At 44.0% G+C, this 16,347-nt stretch overlaps 1 protein-coding gene across 2 annotated transcripts in view; it reads left to right on the top strand.

Annotated features, from left to right (window-relative positions):
- The window catches only part of PPP2R5B (protein phosphatase 2 regulatory subunit B'beta), a 387,315-nt gene that overhangs the window by 307,928 nt on the left and 63,040 nt on the right, over nucleotides 1-16,347 (top strand). For both annotated transcript variants that reach the window (XM_069207984.1, XM_069207985.1), the window contains one exon: nucleotides 10,736-10,866. In XM_069207984.1, the coding sequence (XP_069064085.1) occupies nucleotides 10,736-10,866 (131 nt within the window). The remainder of the gene's footprint in view (nucleotides 1-10,735; nucleotides 10,867-16,347) is intronic.

Here is a 16,347-nt window from a genome sequence, read left to right as displayed (position 1 = left end):
TTACACATATAAATTGAGTGGTCACTTTTGTAGTTGATTTCTGTGGATTGCCTTACGGGAGCATTCCATGGCTCACCTATGCAGGAGCTGGGCTGTAAAGAATGGTTGCTATGGCTAGACACCCTGGGACGTTTTTACTACTTTCCGGTAATGGTCCTAGTCTGGTCAGTAACTGATCGGGCCGCAGGCCGGTTCATTCCTCCACTCTTTAGCAGTAGGCAGGGTGAATTTGAGACTTTTTTCTGGGGGAATCTCCCTGGCCCTCTTCTTCATACGAAGAAAGGTAAGAGCCTCTTTCAGCATTCGTTTTAGGTCCTTTACCTCTTGTCTTAGGTCCATAATTAAGTTGACCAGTTCTATCTGAAAGATTCCACCTCTAGCCTGTCTGCTGGATACTTCCAAATTTGGATCCAAACAGCCTTCCTCTGGATTATGGTCAAGGTCTCCTAATAAGGAAAAATAATTAGAATAAGGTATATCATGCACTGTAGTGGTTCTTTTAACAACACCCACATTTACTGTTTGCGTGGAACACTGTCTTTCGGCCTCTGGATCAACTGCATTATCAGACCCCGTTGACGTTAACAAGTTGGGGGCAGGATCTGTGCAGCTAGCTGGATTGTCCCTTTTGGGTGTTCTAGGCCTGATGAAGGATGAGAGAGAGATGCTAGTTGTCCTCTTAGTATCTCGACTCTCCTTCCCTTTTAACATAGACTCAACCTCTTCAATTAAGGTATCAATTTTATTGGTGACACAGTTAGAAAATCTCTGACGTTTTATGAGATTTAAGGATTTTGGATGATGTGGCTGCCTCCACAGGACTCCCTTGGGCTTTATGCTTCCCCATTCTTTAGTTACTATCGTAAAAACCACAGGATATAAGCAAGAGCAAATAGAATTTCAAGCTGAAAGGCCTCTACCTTAGAATCAAGAGGTGGGGCCTGGTCCGTCCTCTTCCGGTTACAGACGGGCCTGCCCTTGGCCCAGTCGCGGCCCGCACAGCGGGATCTCCAAGGCGCTATAAGCGCTCCGCTGCTGGCTCTGCCCTCACCTGGGGCCTGCTGGGACAGGGAGTCCCTCCGAGGATGGTGCTGCCACTCAACCCGCGCAGCAGGATCTCTAACATGCTATAAGCGCTCCGCTGCTGGCTCCACCCACTCCTGGGGACTGTTGGAACAGGGAGTCCCTCCGTGGATGGCGCTTCGGCTCAATCCCTACACAAACAACTGTGTGGCGGACATGAAAATTGGCCATTGAGGAAATAATAGTAGTCTCAATTAATAACAAGAAGGATTGGCTTTCATTCATTTTGGCCTTCATATGTAGCATAATCCTACTAAAAGTTGCAAGGAAGCCCCAAAAATAAACCAGATCGCATATGTAAAGTTTCAGATTTACTACTTGTACAGCTAAAAGACCCATTTATGGTCGTATGCTAATAGCAACCAATAAACACATACATAACAAATAGAATACATCTTAATCTACATAATTTTTCTTTGCATGCTATCTAGCTCACAAAATAAAACTGTACGGATCAAGCCAAACAAAAAAACATCTTTCTTATGCACTCCCATGCAACACATAGGAAAAGTGACCTAGCAGTGAGCTACACAAATTATTATATGGAGGACATGATGATTGGTCAGTAGGTAAAATAATAATCTAAATTTTTGTAACAGTTATTGGCTTTCATTGACTGAGGCCTTCATGTGTAGCTCAGTCCTACTAAAAGTAGCAAGGAAGACCCAAACATAAAATAGGTTACATATGTAAGGTTTTAGATTTGCTACATGAACAACTGAAAGACCGATTTATGGTCACGTGCTAATGGAAACAAATAAACGATTACATAACAAATAGAATACATCTTAATCTACATACGTTTTGTTTGCTCTCTGACTGATAAAATAAAACTATGCCTAGCAAGCCAAACAAAAAGTAGCTTCTTTATGCACTTCTGTGCAACAAAATGGAAAAGTACTACAATATGAAGGACGTGATAATTCACCATAGGAAAAAATAATTACAATTTTCATAACATTAATTGACTTTCATTCACTTTGATCGTCATATTTACAATTCTACTAAAACTAGCAAGGAAGCCCAAAACATAAACTAGACTGCATATGTAAATTTTGAGAATTACTACACAGACAACTAGCAGACACATTTACAGTCACATGATTAAGTAAACCAATAAACATGTATTTAACAAGTACAATGGATAGAAAGAAATCACATTAAATCTGATTGCCACTCTTTAGTAATAGTTAATATTTCCAGTGATGGGAATTCTTTGGATTTTTTTTCCTAACAAGGTTCCACTCACTTGAAGAATCACCACAAAACTTTCCAGGCCTATAGCATTTTCTAGATTGTGTGATGATGTAAATTTTTATGGTAAATCATTAAGTGGGTGCAAAGATGCATTTTTCTGCCTATGCATTTTCCATAGACTATTGTATTTGATGTAGTGCAAAAAAATGGCTGAGCAGATTTACATAAAATTTCGGAGGATTATACATTACGGTGTTCTGATGATCCTTTTTGGGTACTGCAGGTAAGTAGCATAAGTGTTTTTTAAGTTAAAAGGTACTTCAAATTCGTGATATCTGTGACCGTGGTACTTACTCGAAGTTTGTGAAATTACTGAGGTACAATATGATGACAGGTCATTATCTGGATAATGACTACCTTTACGAAAGTTTATGGCAGCTATGTTGTTTTAAGACTGCTTTGCCAGTGTACAGTGCTAGGGCCATAGATATAGGTAAGTATTAGGTTTTACATTTTTACGTACCTGTTACCACTTTAGTAAAGTGGTAATAGGCAGAAAAAATAATCACAAGTTTCCATATATTTAAAAAAATATATATATATATATATATATTTTACAGAGTACCCAATTTCTACCTTGAAAGTGCCATGGTACTTAAAAAACATACATGTTAAATATTGAAAAAACCCCATAATAAACTATATATCACAAATATAGTGTTGTACAGTGTATTTACAATTTTTTTTAAAAAAGAAAATGTGTAGGGAGAACTGGGGAAAGATCTAAAAATATGGTGCAAATACAGTGCAATTAAAAAAAAAAAGTGTTAAACATTTTCTCAAAATTGCAGTACTGACTAGGTACAGTACTTCGTAAACTTATTTAAAAATATGAAGAAAAAAAAATATATATATATATATATATATAAATACATTTCTTTACCTAGTACCACATCAATAAAGTGGTAATACTTAGCGAACGACAAAAAAACTACTACATACATAATTCTAAGGCCCTAACATAGAACACCGCCAAACTGTACTGAAAACAATATGGCTGCCTTTTCCTTTTCGAAAAGCTACTATTACCCAAATACATACTGACTTGTCATTGCCATTTACCACTGTAAACCACAACTATACTGTGGTATGCAATAACCCAAAATATAACTAAGGCCTAGCTGCATTATTGTATTGCCATACCTGTGTCATGCATGAGGCCATGCAAAATTGGCAACTCAATACATAGGAGAGCTTTACAAAGCAACCTGTACCACCATGCCAGGCCCTGTGTTGATTGGTAAATCTGCAGAAATGCAAGGCAGCGCAATTCGCTGATTTGCTTTACTCTGCATACCATCCGTACCCTACTCCACTTTAAGCAACTTCGCTCAATGCCACACCACTGTACTCCTCTACACTATACGCTATTTCACTCCACACCACGCCACTCTGTCTCGGCACTATATGGCCACTCCACACCATTCCACTCTACACTATTACACTGCACACAACTCCACTCTACGCCATTACACTTTACATTCTTACACTGCACGCACCTCTACTCTATGCCACTCCACTGGATGCTACTGCACTGTATGCTGTTCCACTGTACACTGTTCCACTGTACACCACTCCCCTTTATGCTATTCCACAGTATGCCACTCCACCCTACAACATTCCACTGTACGCTATTCCGCTGTATGCCACTCCACTGTATCATACTCCAGTGTATGCTACTCAACTAACCACTATTATACTCTGCTACAGTACACTCTACACCAATCCACTCTGTGCTATTACACTTTCCACAAATTCACACTAAGTTACTTCAGTTTACGCCACTCCACTGTATCCTATTTCATTGTATGCCTCTGCACCAGAAGCAGCTCCTCCATCAGGATAGAGGAGCATCACCCATCTGCCTAATATGCCCCCCAGGGATGAAAAATAAAATGGAAATAAAGTTAATTTATTACCATTTTATTTTCCATCCTCCCATCCTGAACCGAGTGTCAGGACAGGGCAGGACCACTGCTGCGGAGTGGCAGCAGTGGCTGTGCATAGCTTAAAGTGCATTTGTCTTTTTGGCCGTCCGTCTTCCGACGGTCAGCCAAACATGCACATTTTAAACGTCTTGACCCTAGCTGTCTTGAGACAGCTGGGTTAGAGAAAGCACAGGCTTTCAGTGCTCTTGAGAGCGCTGAGACAGACCACTCCCTCCAATCCTGATGCTTCTATCATGCTGGTTATCAGCATGAGAGCAGCTCCAGGATTACTCAAAGGAATATGCTGGAGACCAAGGCGAGGAGGACGTCGGATGTCGTGCAGCAAGCATCGTGTTTTTTTCTTTTTATTTACACACATCACTCACCTTGCATGCATGCACGCATCAACACCACATTTGCTCAACCCCCCACTCTGCCTACTCGCCAAACGCCGCTGCACTACACTATACGTTACTCCACTCTACGCCACTCCAGTGTATGCCACTCCATTTTACACCACTACTTTCTACACTATTCCTTTGGATGCCACTCCACTGTATGCTATTAACACTCTAACCTATTCCAGTATACGCCACTCCAGTCTACACCATTTCACTGTACACCACTGCACTGTAAGCAACTCCTCTATACGCTATTATACTCTGCCACTCCATTCTATACCACTCCCCTGTACACTACTCCAGTGGATGCCACTCCACTGTACTCTACTCCACTCCACGCCACTCCATTCTATGTTAGTACACTGGATGCCATTCTACTCTGTGCCACTCCACGCTATTCCACTCTTCCCGACTCCACTGTAAGCTACTCCAGTCTACGCCACTCCACTCTACGCTATTCCACTCTGCACCACTCCACTGTACTCCACTCTGCTATTACACCTTACGCAACTCCATTCTGTGCTATCACACTACGGAATTTCAGTCTTCACCATGGTACTGTATGGTATAACACTGAACCCCTCTCCACTGCATGCCACTCCATTTTAGGCTATTCCTAATGATGTCACTCCAATGTACTGTACGCCACTCCTCTGTATGCTATTACACTCTACTCCACTCTGCGACTGTACACTATACGTTACTACACTACATGCTATTATACTCTGCGTCACTCCACTCTACTCTATTCCACTGTATGCCGCTCCAGTGTACGTTACTCCACTCTACTTCACTTCAGTATACTCTCCTCTACTCTACATAACCTCACTCTACAGAACTCAACTACACACTATGCTACTCTACTAGACTCCACTCTGTCCATAAAGACTCCTCTGTCCAAATTTGTACTAGACTCTGTGTCCATACCCTGTATTGTATAACACACTACTCCACTCTACATCTGTTTCCCACACTGTTTGACACGGCGCTCCACTCTATTTTGAGACGCCACTCCAATTTATAACAGTTTACGTTACTCTACACTACACCACTTCGAAATGCGCCAATCCGCTTTGTGCTAATCCACCATACCCTACTCCACTCTACCCCCTTCCACTTTATACCATTCTGCTCTACACTATTCCACTCTATGCCACTCCGCTCTTCTACATTCCATAGTATGCTATTGAACTGTACGCTATTCCACTGTAAGCTACTCCATTGTACGGCAATCTACTCTATGCCACTGCAGTGTATGCTACTCCCCTGCACAACACTCTCCTCCACTCTAGATAACGGCACTCTATAAATGTCTACTACACTTTATGGCACTCTACTCCACCCCCATACACTCCACTGTCCAAGTCATACTACACTCTATACCCATACACTCCATTGTACAATACTCTATTCCACTCTATAGCACTTTTCTGTATTCTACGACACAGCACCCTACTCTACTGTACGAGAGTCCATTGTAATTTATAGCAGTTTACTACCTACACTAGTCACTGCTCTCCACTTAATGCCACTCTACTGTACGACATGCCATTCCACCCTATTATACTTTACTCCAACCTTCTTTACCCCCACTCAACTCAACAGTACTCCACTGAATGAGACGTTACCCCACTTTACGCTACTGTACAACAATCCACTGTATGGATCTCCACTGTTTGACACACTTCTGTACTCTGTGCAGCTCCACTGTACTACATTCTACAACACTCTACTCCACCCTATGACGCTCTAGGATACTGTAGCCCACTATTTGACACTGTACACAACTCTTTGTATGCAACTGCTCCCCACTTTACTCCCCTCTGCTGTACGATGCAGTACTCCACTCTAGGCCACTCCAATCTACGCCAGTCTGACATTGTACTCTATAACACTACATGTCAATCCTCTGTCACACTCTACAACACTGTACCGTACACCACTCCACTCTACAAAACTCAAGCCGACTGTATGACACTCTACTGTAGTCTACACTACTTTCCTGTACTGTACGACACCCCACTACACTCTACTGTACAACACAGCACTCTAATTTATGATACTTTACTCAACTGTATTCTTCACCACTCCACTCTGCTGTAACCCACGTAGCTATAGTCTGACATGCCACTCCACTCTGACACTTTATGCCTCTCTACCGCACTCCAATATACTCCTCTTAACTATAGGCCACTCTAACCCAATGTACCATACTCCCCTCTATGCCGATGCGCTGTCCGACACTACTACATTGTATGCAACACCACTCTACAATGTACTACACTCTTTAACACTCTACTCCGCTCTGTATCCATCTCTCTGCCACTGTTCTACACTGTAGGACATTGGACTACACTCCACTCCTCTCTGATACCCTACTGCACTATATGACACCCCAATCCATTCTACGACACTTTCCTCCACTATGCTCTACGACACTCCATACAGTGATATTCCACTTTACGACACTCAACTTCACCCTACTGCATTGTAAAACACTCAACTCTGACAGATTAAAACACCCTGCTCTACTGTATGACATGCCAGCCCACTGTACAACTCGCTGCTGCACTCTACGATACTTGACTCCCCTATATGAGACACCATGCCATTACACTATATAACACTTTACTATACTGTTAGAAACACCACTCCACTCTACTCTGTTCCGCTATACAATACTCCACTGTACGAGAATAGAATTTACAACACTCATGCACTGTTCTGTATGACACCCCACATAACATTCCACTCAACGACACTGGACTCTATGACATGAAACACATTTTTAATAACACTTCAAAAAAACATTGAAATTCAATGGAAGAAACAAATGTCAAATATTAGTTATAGTTATGGAAACCTTTTTGCCAAAAAAACAAAATTAACAAATTAAAAAAATTCTATAGTTATAGCTTTCATTTACAATTTATCCACCACCTTCAAATTATTATAAGTAGTGCACCTCATTATACACTCTTTTTAGCTTGCTAACTAGACAACACAAACAATAACTCGGCACTCTACATTGCACTGTGTTCTCACAAGTAATGACGCTCCACTGTATGACACTATACTGTGCAAGACTCTGACACTCTGCTGTACAACACTGCACTCAACATCACTGAACTGTACAACACTATACTCCATTCTATGCTGCTACACTCTACTACAATTTATGCCATGCTATGAGACTCTACTCGATGACACCTCACTCCATCACACTTCATTTCACGACTCTCCAGTTGACTCAGCTGTACAACATTCAGCTCTTCTGTTCAGCACTCCACTACACTGTACAACACACTGCTCAACACTACAATAATCCACTGCACTCTATGACACACCAACAAACTGCACTGTATAACACATTACCTGCTAATATGCTACGCTGCGTCACTCCAAGCTACTCGACTTCACTCTATTCCACTCTACTCCCCATTCCATTCTACTCGAATGACGGCACACACTATGACTTCGGTGGTCTTTTTAGTAGACCGCCAAAGTCACGCCCACCATGACCGCCAGTGTTGGCAGTCTTCAGACTGCCATATTACGGCTGCTGGCTGCTCTCCACCACTATTTTGCGGGGAAGCCGCCAGGTGCCATACTGGTGGTCGGCGGTCTAGTGGAGCTTGCTCCGTCACCACCACCATGTCACCACAACACTGCCCGCAGTATTACAACATTGTAAACGGTGTGGCAGTGTTGTGTTTTTGAGACGCTGGCGACGGAGTAAGCGTCATGGACCCAGTTCCCACGTGGATGACCACCGCGATCACCAGGTATGGTGATCGTCTGATAGGAGGGTGGTGTGTTGAGTGTCAGTCCGGGAATTGGGGGGGGGTCATTACAGGGATGGGGGTGTTGTCGAGTGTTGTGTGTGTGTGAATGGAGGGGGCTGGGGGTGTTGTGTGCGTGTTTGTGCATATGACTCACACCTCTGAACATAGTCTTGTCCTGTCACTCGCCACATTACATTAACTACAACTCATACCTTTTCCTAACTCTGGTTATGCCTTTGCATACTGCATCGCCTATAGCATGTGAAGGCATAGCACTCATAACAAGACTTATAACTTCTCAAATTAAACCATTTGTCACAACACAGTTGATGGTATAGTATTGAGTTATAGTTAGTGTTATCTGGTTAACGAGGTGAAGAGAGTGTGTAACAAGGTGCACTAGTTATAATAATTTGAATGTGGTGGATAAATTGTAAAGCGAGCTATATCTATAACTTTATAATTTTTTAAGTTTATGTACTTTAAGAGTGGTTTGAATAGAAAAAATAAAAGTTTTCCTAACTACAAGTAAGGTTTTACATTTCTTTTTTCATATGCAATATATATTCATTGGTTAGTTATAGTTAGGACTACATTTCCGTAGGAAAAGCATGTGTGCAGTGGGGTTGGGCGCTAGGCCGAGCACTCAACACCCCGCTGTACATAGCTCATGCACAGCAGGGGGATTCACCACCCGTGTGTGTTGGGCGAAAGCCCTGGCCCACAGCCAGTCACATGCTACACATGGCTGCTGGCTGTGAGCGGTGTGGATTGGCTACCTGCAAGGGGTGGGATGAAGGCCACAGACAGTGAAAAGTTATTCCTGGCTCCATTCTGCACCTGGGGCAGCCGTGGCGGCCCTCACCCTGTTCAGAATGTGGCGTGTTGGCCCGCCATGCCGGCTGACGGTTTCAGCCGGCATGGCAGGCCAACCTGCCATGTTCTTAATGAGGGCCAAAGTCTCTTGTGTTTATTGCAGATATTACATAATTATGTTCAAAATAGATTTAATGTTTCTCCGATCTGTTTCAAAGAGGAGATGCCATTGAGAGAACAGTAATAACTGTGGCGTAGCTATTATCCATTTATCACTTCCATCTCAGCATATCTTTGCTGGCCCAGGTGGATCTATTGTAACTAAAGAACTGGCTTGTTTTAAATGTAAAAACATGCTAAAGCCTAGATTCACATTTAGCCGTCAACAATGGTGGGTGATAAGTCATCCAGCGCAGAGCTGATTTTATACTTAAAGCATCCATTGTTACTAAATAGAGTGCAGTCTGAGCTACCTGTGCCATTACCAAATCTTAATAGTGAAATAAGATCCCTTGTTTTTGGTGACTATGCCTTAACAAGTGAGACCTTTTGAGTTTTATAAAGCTTACATTCACAAGTGACACCTCCAAGAAGGCCAAATGATCTTACATTTGTATGACCGACAAACTATGCCCCACCAGAGAGAGCTAAGCTTACTTACCATGTGTGAGACTTCCCTGGCCACGGGACCTCATCGTCTTTCTGAGCTTACCTTCATAAAAGAGACCCCTGGCATGCTGACCTTCTTTCAAGTGAAACAGAACTAACTCCTAAACCTGCTCAGCTTACCTTCATCGGCAATACCTTCCAAGTCTACTCAGAGTACCTTTGTGAATGAGATTTCCAACACATGCTGGGCTTGCCTTCAGTACTGAGACCTGTTAACCTGCTGAGCTTACCTTCATAATTGTGAAACTGGCCTCCAGGCCAGATCTTAGTTGAAATGTCCCAGACCACTTATAGTCACTTTAAGAAGCCAGACCACTGAGACCTGTTTACCAGTCCCTCTTAAGTGAGGTGGCCCAAGCGTAGTGATCTTACCTTCTGAGACTATTCAGGGCTGGTTTTCGTGCCTTATTAAGTTAGCTCTTACAGGCCTGTCAAACTTCAGTCTATGAAACCTATCTGACCAGGTGACCGTGCTTTAATTGGAGACACATCTCATACCTCTTGAGCTTACCTTCGTGAGAGAGTAGCAGGCTTCTGGACTTTAAGGTTACATCTAAGACTCCCTGGCCTAGTGATCTTTCTTTGTAAATAAAGCCTTTCTGGTCAGCTGATCTCCTAGACCAGTTGAGCATCACTTCTCACCTGCTGAGCTCATTGCCGCTCATGAGTCTTTCTAGGCCTTCTGAGCTTTCTTTCACATACATGATACCTCCCAAGATAGCAAAATCTTTTCATCAGCTGTCGGGATTGTGTTTCTTCTAATTTGATCTGTTGGTTTTCCCTCTTGTTTCTCTAGCTTCTGGATCTCTTTGACAGTGAAGACCCTCGGGAGCGTGAGTACTTGAAGACTATTCTACATCGGGTGTACGGAAAGTTCCTGGGCTTGCGGGCATACATTAGGAAACAGTGCAACAATATCTTTCTCAGGTAACTATAATACAATGCATGTGGATAGTCCAGGCAAAGTCCTCTGCTTATCATACTCAATAATCATTATGATGGATACAGGCAATCTTACAAGTGTATTACTCATCCTTTTATTCTCTGAAACGTTACTGGGTAGCTTGATTAAGTCTTTTTCCTCTACTGCTGATCCTAGGTCTGAATGCAAAAATAGATGGATGTTGTGAAAGGCTAAAACTAAATCACCAATAAAAGAATGGTTTTTAAAAACACAGACCATTAGTTCCCTTATAGAGTCTGTGATGTGCATTCAAGATGTCTGCCTCCATCTTTAGTGCAAGCGGGCAGGGAAACAAATGAAAAGTCTGCTTCCAGCAGATGGGAGTCTATTTAAATCTCCTGCCAGCTGGGAGCAGACTTTATATTTGCTACAGTTGGCGAGAGTTAAAAAAATGCTCCTAACAGGCGGGAGCAAACAGAAATTTCCCTGCCCACGCTGAAGCAAGTAGGGGCACTGCTGTGTCACAGGGTATTCTCAATAGGCACATCACGTGAACTGACCTGGAAAATGGGGCCCCACACCCATTAATGGCTTGGGGAGGGTGGGAGCGAAAACTACCTCACTAAGTATAAATAGAGGCCCTGGGAGATGGGATCCCCATTCCCTTTTAAAGGCTCGGGAGAGGGGCCCACGCAGCATCCCTCCCCTCCTGGACATTTCTTCCATGGGTATGGGCTCCCCCTTGCATATAATGGCTAGGAGAGGGAAGTCCTGCAGCCCCCTTCCTTTTAATTAAATCGTCCCGGGGGAGGAGGTCCCCAGTGCCTTTCAAGGCTTGGGGAGGGCCCCACTCTCCTTTTGTACACATCCCTAAAGCCCATAATGGATCGGGGAGGGTGGCTGCGTGCCCCATCCCCCTTATGAAATCCGGCTCCAGGGGTGGACTACCCAGGGCCTATGATGGATTGGCAAGGGGGCTGCATGTTCCATCCCTTTAATAAAAGAAAGCGGCTCCAGGCCGCCTTTTCTTTTTCTTTTTCTTTTACAATCCTGTGGGAGTCCCAGAGGTTCGCAGAAAAAATTACCTCTTTTTATTTTTAATTTGGCCCTGGGAGGTGGGTCCATCTGCCCCCCCATGGGGCCAAAGGAGCAGGGTATCCTTACCCTGACCCCTTATCTTTATTTTTAGCAATCTTCAGGGCAGGAGTCTAAGTCTCCAAATTCTCTAATGGCTGCGAGCAACATTTTTCTGATGTTGCTGGCAGCCAGTCAGAGCGCTCGCTCCTGCAGCAGTCTGACTCCCAAAGGAGTGAATTTGTGCAAGGAAAATAAAGCTCCCTGCGCAAATCAGAATGCGCTATTTCTTTAATTGATGCTCAACCGAGAGTCTCCCAAGCTGTCAGGCTTGCTGGTGGCTGTCTCCACCACGCACACATTGAAGGAGTGGGCAGAGTTTATCGTTATCAATGAGGGCCTTCCACGCTGTCCTTAAAATGTGCACCGTCCTCCACTAAGCTGCTTACCATTCCAATCTATCGACCACTGAATCCTTGTGTCGCATCACTTCCTTGTTCGCCCGGGCACTCACCTGTCTACTTTCTCGGCATCTCATTGTTTTCGTCAGTAGATTTCTATGAAGAGACCTTGTTCTGAATACTCTGTCGCATTCCGCATTCTCGAGCAACTCCTTCTTGAACGTCGGGTTCAGAGCGTATTTCCCATGGTGACCATGGAACCTTCTTCTGTGAAATCTTACAAACAAGAAAACGAACAAGTATTAAAGACCTGTAACATAAACACTTTCCTGATTACTTCATCACGTCTTACTTCCTGGTAGTAGCTCCTGAGTGAGTGTTGTGCTCAGAGTGAATTCTCCTCGGCATGCATGGGGGTACCTTCCGTAAATTCCTGCAAGACAAGAAATGAACAAGCATCAAAGTCTGGTAACATAATTGCCAGTAACACGTTTTGCGCAAAAAAACACAAAATAATCACAGTCTATGCTTATCTACTCTAAAGACGATTTCTGGAATTTTCTTTTGCACTCCAGTCATCCTAATTTACTGTAACATTGATCTATAAACCAAATGAATATAAAACATCAGAATGCATATACAATTCAATGTAAATTGAATTCCTTAGAAAGTAGGATTACCTATGGTTAGGCATGATTTACTATGCTTTTTCCTAAGTTATTTGCATGTTATGTTCAGTTACTAAGTTTACAGAATGCTGCCATTTCTTCAAGAAGTGTGACAAGAAGATTAATATGGCTAATAGGTATGTCTTGTAGTTGCATGCATTTAGACACATGAGTAAGGCTGTATTATAACAAGATTGGAATGACCCCTTATACTTATATTTGTTTTTGTACCATATTTGCAGTATTCTGTTGGTCTAATCCTACCACATGCAGGAAAAGGGGAATTAACAGGTATTTATTGCAGTATTTTCAGACGTAATTGGTGGACCTACTTCAGGGGAAATATTCACAATACCTTATATTAATAGCAATTTGTTTTTCACCACAGGGAAGTCAACAACTAAACGAACCACAGTTTCAAGTGCAGCCGCTCCTCCACATTGGCATTTTTTTATCTCCATTCCTCTTTTTCCTGTTGGATGAATTGTGGCTTTGAACTTGTTGGTCCCTTTCAGCCAACAAGGAGGTGGGGATTGTGCTTCGTGTCCTCAGTCTTCATTCCTCAGGAACCATGGATTGTGAGGCCGCCAGGGCCGCGGGCGGTCTCACAGACGGTGCAGACCGCGATATTACGATAGTGGTGGTTTGGCCACTGCCAAATCACTGCGTCCCCACCCGTCCCGCTGTTTTACCTCAGCCCGCCGGGCTGGAGGTTTTGACCTTCAGCCCGGCGGGAGATTGATGACCACCGAGGTCATTCCGACTTGGGACATTGCCAGCATTTTTCTGGCGGTCTCATCGCCACAAAATGCTGGCGGTAAGGTATCCCTACGACAGGAACTAGAGTTCCTGTCGCCAGGATACCCCCCAAGCACCTGCGCACGCACGCACCAAAACACACAATCACACACAGACACACCCCCACTCACACACGCACTCACAACATTCACCTCCATAGACACACATACATACCCATACACATCACACACACACGCATACCCTCTCCATCCCCCCACGCCCTCCCCTCAACTACATACATACATGAACCTGCACCCACTCACACCCCCCTTACACATTCACCCATGCACACACCCCCACCCCGTCCACATGCATACACACATGCATCATCATCGCCGCACGCACAGACACTCTCCTTCCCTCCCCCCCATTCATGACACGCATACACACACCCATACACACACCCCCACTCACTCTCCCCTTGCGGACGGCACTTACCTCATCCGACGAGGTGCGCTCCATTAGGGGATGGGACCGGCGCTCCCACCTCCAGCACCGCCACCAAAAGACTGCCACACAGAATTATTGGTTGTAATTCTGTGGGTGGTCTTTTTCTGTCATGGCGGTGCTGGCGGTAAAAGCGCCGCAGACCGCCATGATGAATGCCGACAGATTTCCTGCCACCGGCTATGCAAATATCTGGTGGCATTAATAATGCGGCGGTCAGAAGGCCGCCAGCAATGGCGGTCTTCTGGCGCCCGCGTCTTTCAGAAAGACCACTGAAGTCATAATGAGGGCCATAGTGTTCTACCCAAGTGAAGACAGAGGCGCCGAACAGTTCATTAGTTGACCTGGGGCCCTTATGTTAGGGAACCTACAGAAGGAAACACCGGCTTTGGCCCGAAGAGTAGATGCCCTGCAAGGTTTAGGGATATCAGGGGACAGTGCCTTGTCTATGGAACCTGGGGATAAAAGCGCTGGGAGTGCAATTCCATCTCCTTTGGCTACAAGATTTAGACAGGGAACAGGTGCCCCAGTCATTCAGGTCACTATTCCTTCTGTCCTTCCGTTAGCTCCTCCTGAAAGTTTTTTTGGGGATCCCTCTGGTTTGCTGCCTTTATTAATCAATGCCAGTTGCATTTTATGTGCAAAGTGGCTTGTTTTCCCAATGAGCAATCTCATGTGGTGCTTGTGTTATCATACTTATGAGAGACTGCAGCCACCTGGTCCATACCATTAATTGAGAGAGACGATCCCATACTGTATAGTTCGATGGCATCTGTCGCTGTAGATACACATGTTCTGCATAGCTCGCCATCTGCTTAATTGAAAAGGTTATTTGATGGTCATTCATTTATGCCGTTGGTGGATATGACAGGGCAATAAAGACCTTATTATTTGCGTTTCCATTTTTAATTGTTTAGTAGCCGAGTCAGGGTGGCCAGAAAGCAAAAAAGTTCTTTATTCTACCGAGGTTTAAAAGATGAACTGAAAGATTTGCTGGCCCAAGTTGTAGACCCCTCTGAGACATGTAGCAACCTGATTGATCTAGTAGTAAATCTGGACTACCATCTCTCTGAGAGTTGCTGTGATAAAAGGTGTACACACCCTAAAATAATAATTTATAAGGAAAAGAAATTTGACTCTGATAAAATGCTTGAAGAACCTGAGCCTATGCAAATAGGTAGTGTAAGGGGACCATTATTAGAAGAAAGGAAAAGGAGTAGGGGTTTATTGTTCTGTCTACATTGTAGGGAAAAAGGCCAATCTGATAGAGACTTTTAGTTGCAGATGCCTTACCTTGGAATTTTCCCCAGGCATCATTGTGGATCCGGACATTTTTCTCGAGCAGTACCCCTGCGTGCCGTTAGGTGGCGTTGGTCGGCTCCGCCATTGGCATTGTGTGCGCCGGATGTCATGTTGCGGGCCTATATAGGCACCACCCCAGCTCACTGGCATCAGTTCTTTTTTCCCCTGATAGCCGAGAGCGCATATCCAAAGAAGAGCTACCCCAGTCACTCTTCAACTGATCTTTTTCAACGTTTTGTCGAATATTTTTGAGTATTTCACTCCTGGAGCATTGAGCCGTTGTCATGGAGGACTGGGTTGGATCCCTGCGACTACTGTCATTGGATGATGTCCGTGACGGAGCCACACCTTTTGTGCTTCTGGTGTTTGGAGCAAAACCACGACTTGAAGTGATGTGATGGCAGGATTAAGGGTACAATAGACTAGAATAACAAGCAGCTTCCTGGAGGATGGCCCATGCTTTAACAACAGCGCGGGACACTCTCATTGATGACTATAAACACTATAAACATCGGCCATGCCTTCAATGTGTGCGCAGCGCGGAAACAGCCGCCAGCAAGCCCGTTAGTACACCCCCCCCTTACAAACCTTCCAACTAGTTTGGGTTTGTCAGGATAATGACGATGGAACCGCTAGAAGAGTTGGGAATCACAGACATGACTGGCAGACTCCCATGTCTGGTCCTCTGAGCCACAACCTTTCAAATGGATTAGGTAATGCAATTTTCCTTGGATTCTCTTAGAGTCCAAAATTCTTTCAACCTCATATTCTGGTTCTGTGTCAATCATGATGGCTTAGCAGAATACTAAGTTCC

The sequence above is a fragment of the Pleurodeles waltl genome, chromosome 9, assembly GCF_031143425.1.
Source record: "Pleurodeles waltl isolate 20211129_DDA chromosome 9, aPleWal1.hap1.20221129, whole genome shotgun sequence".
NCBI classification, from domain to species: Eukaryota; Metazoa; Chordata; class Amphibia; order Caudata; family Salamandridae; genus Pleurodeles; species Pleurodeles waltl.
Note: the sequence above shows the minus strand (reverse complement) of the source record. Positions and strands in the feature narration are given on the sequence as shown.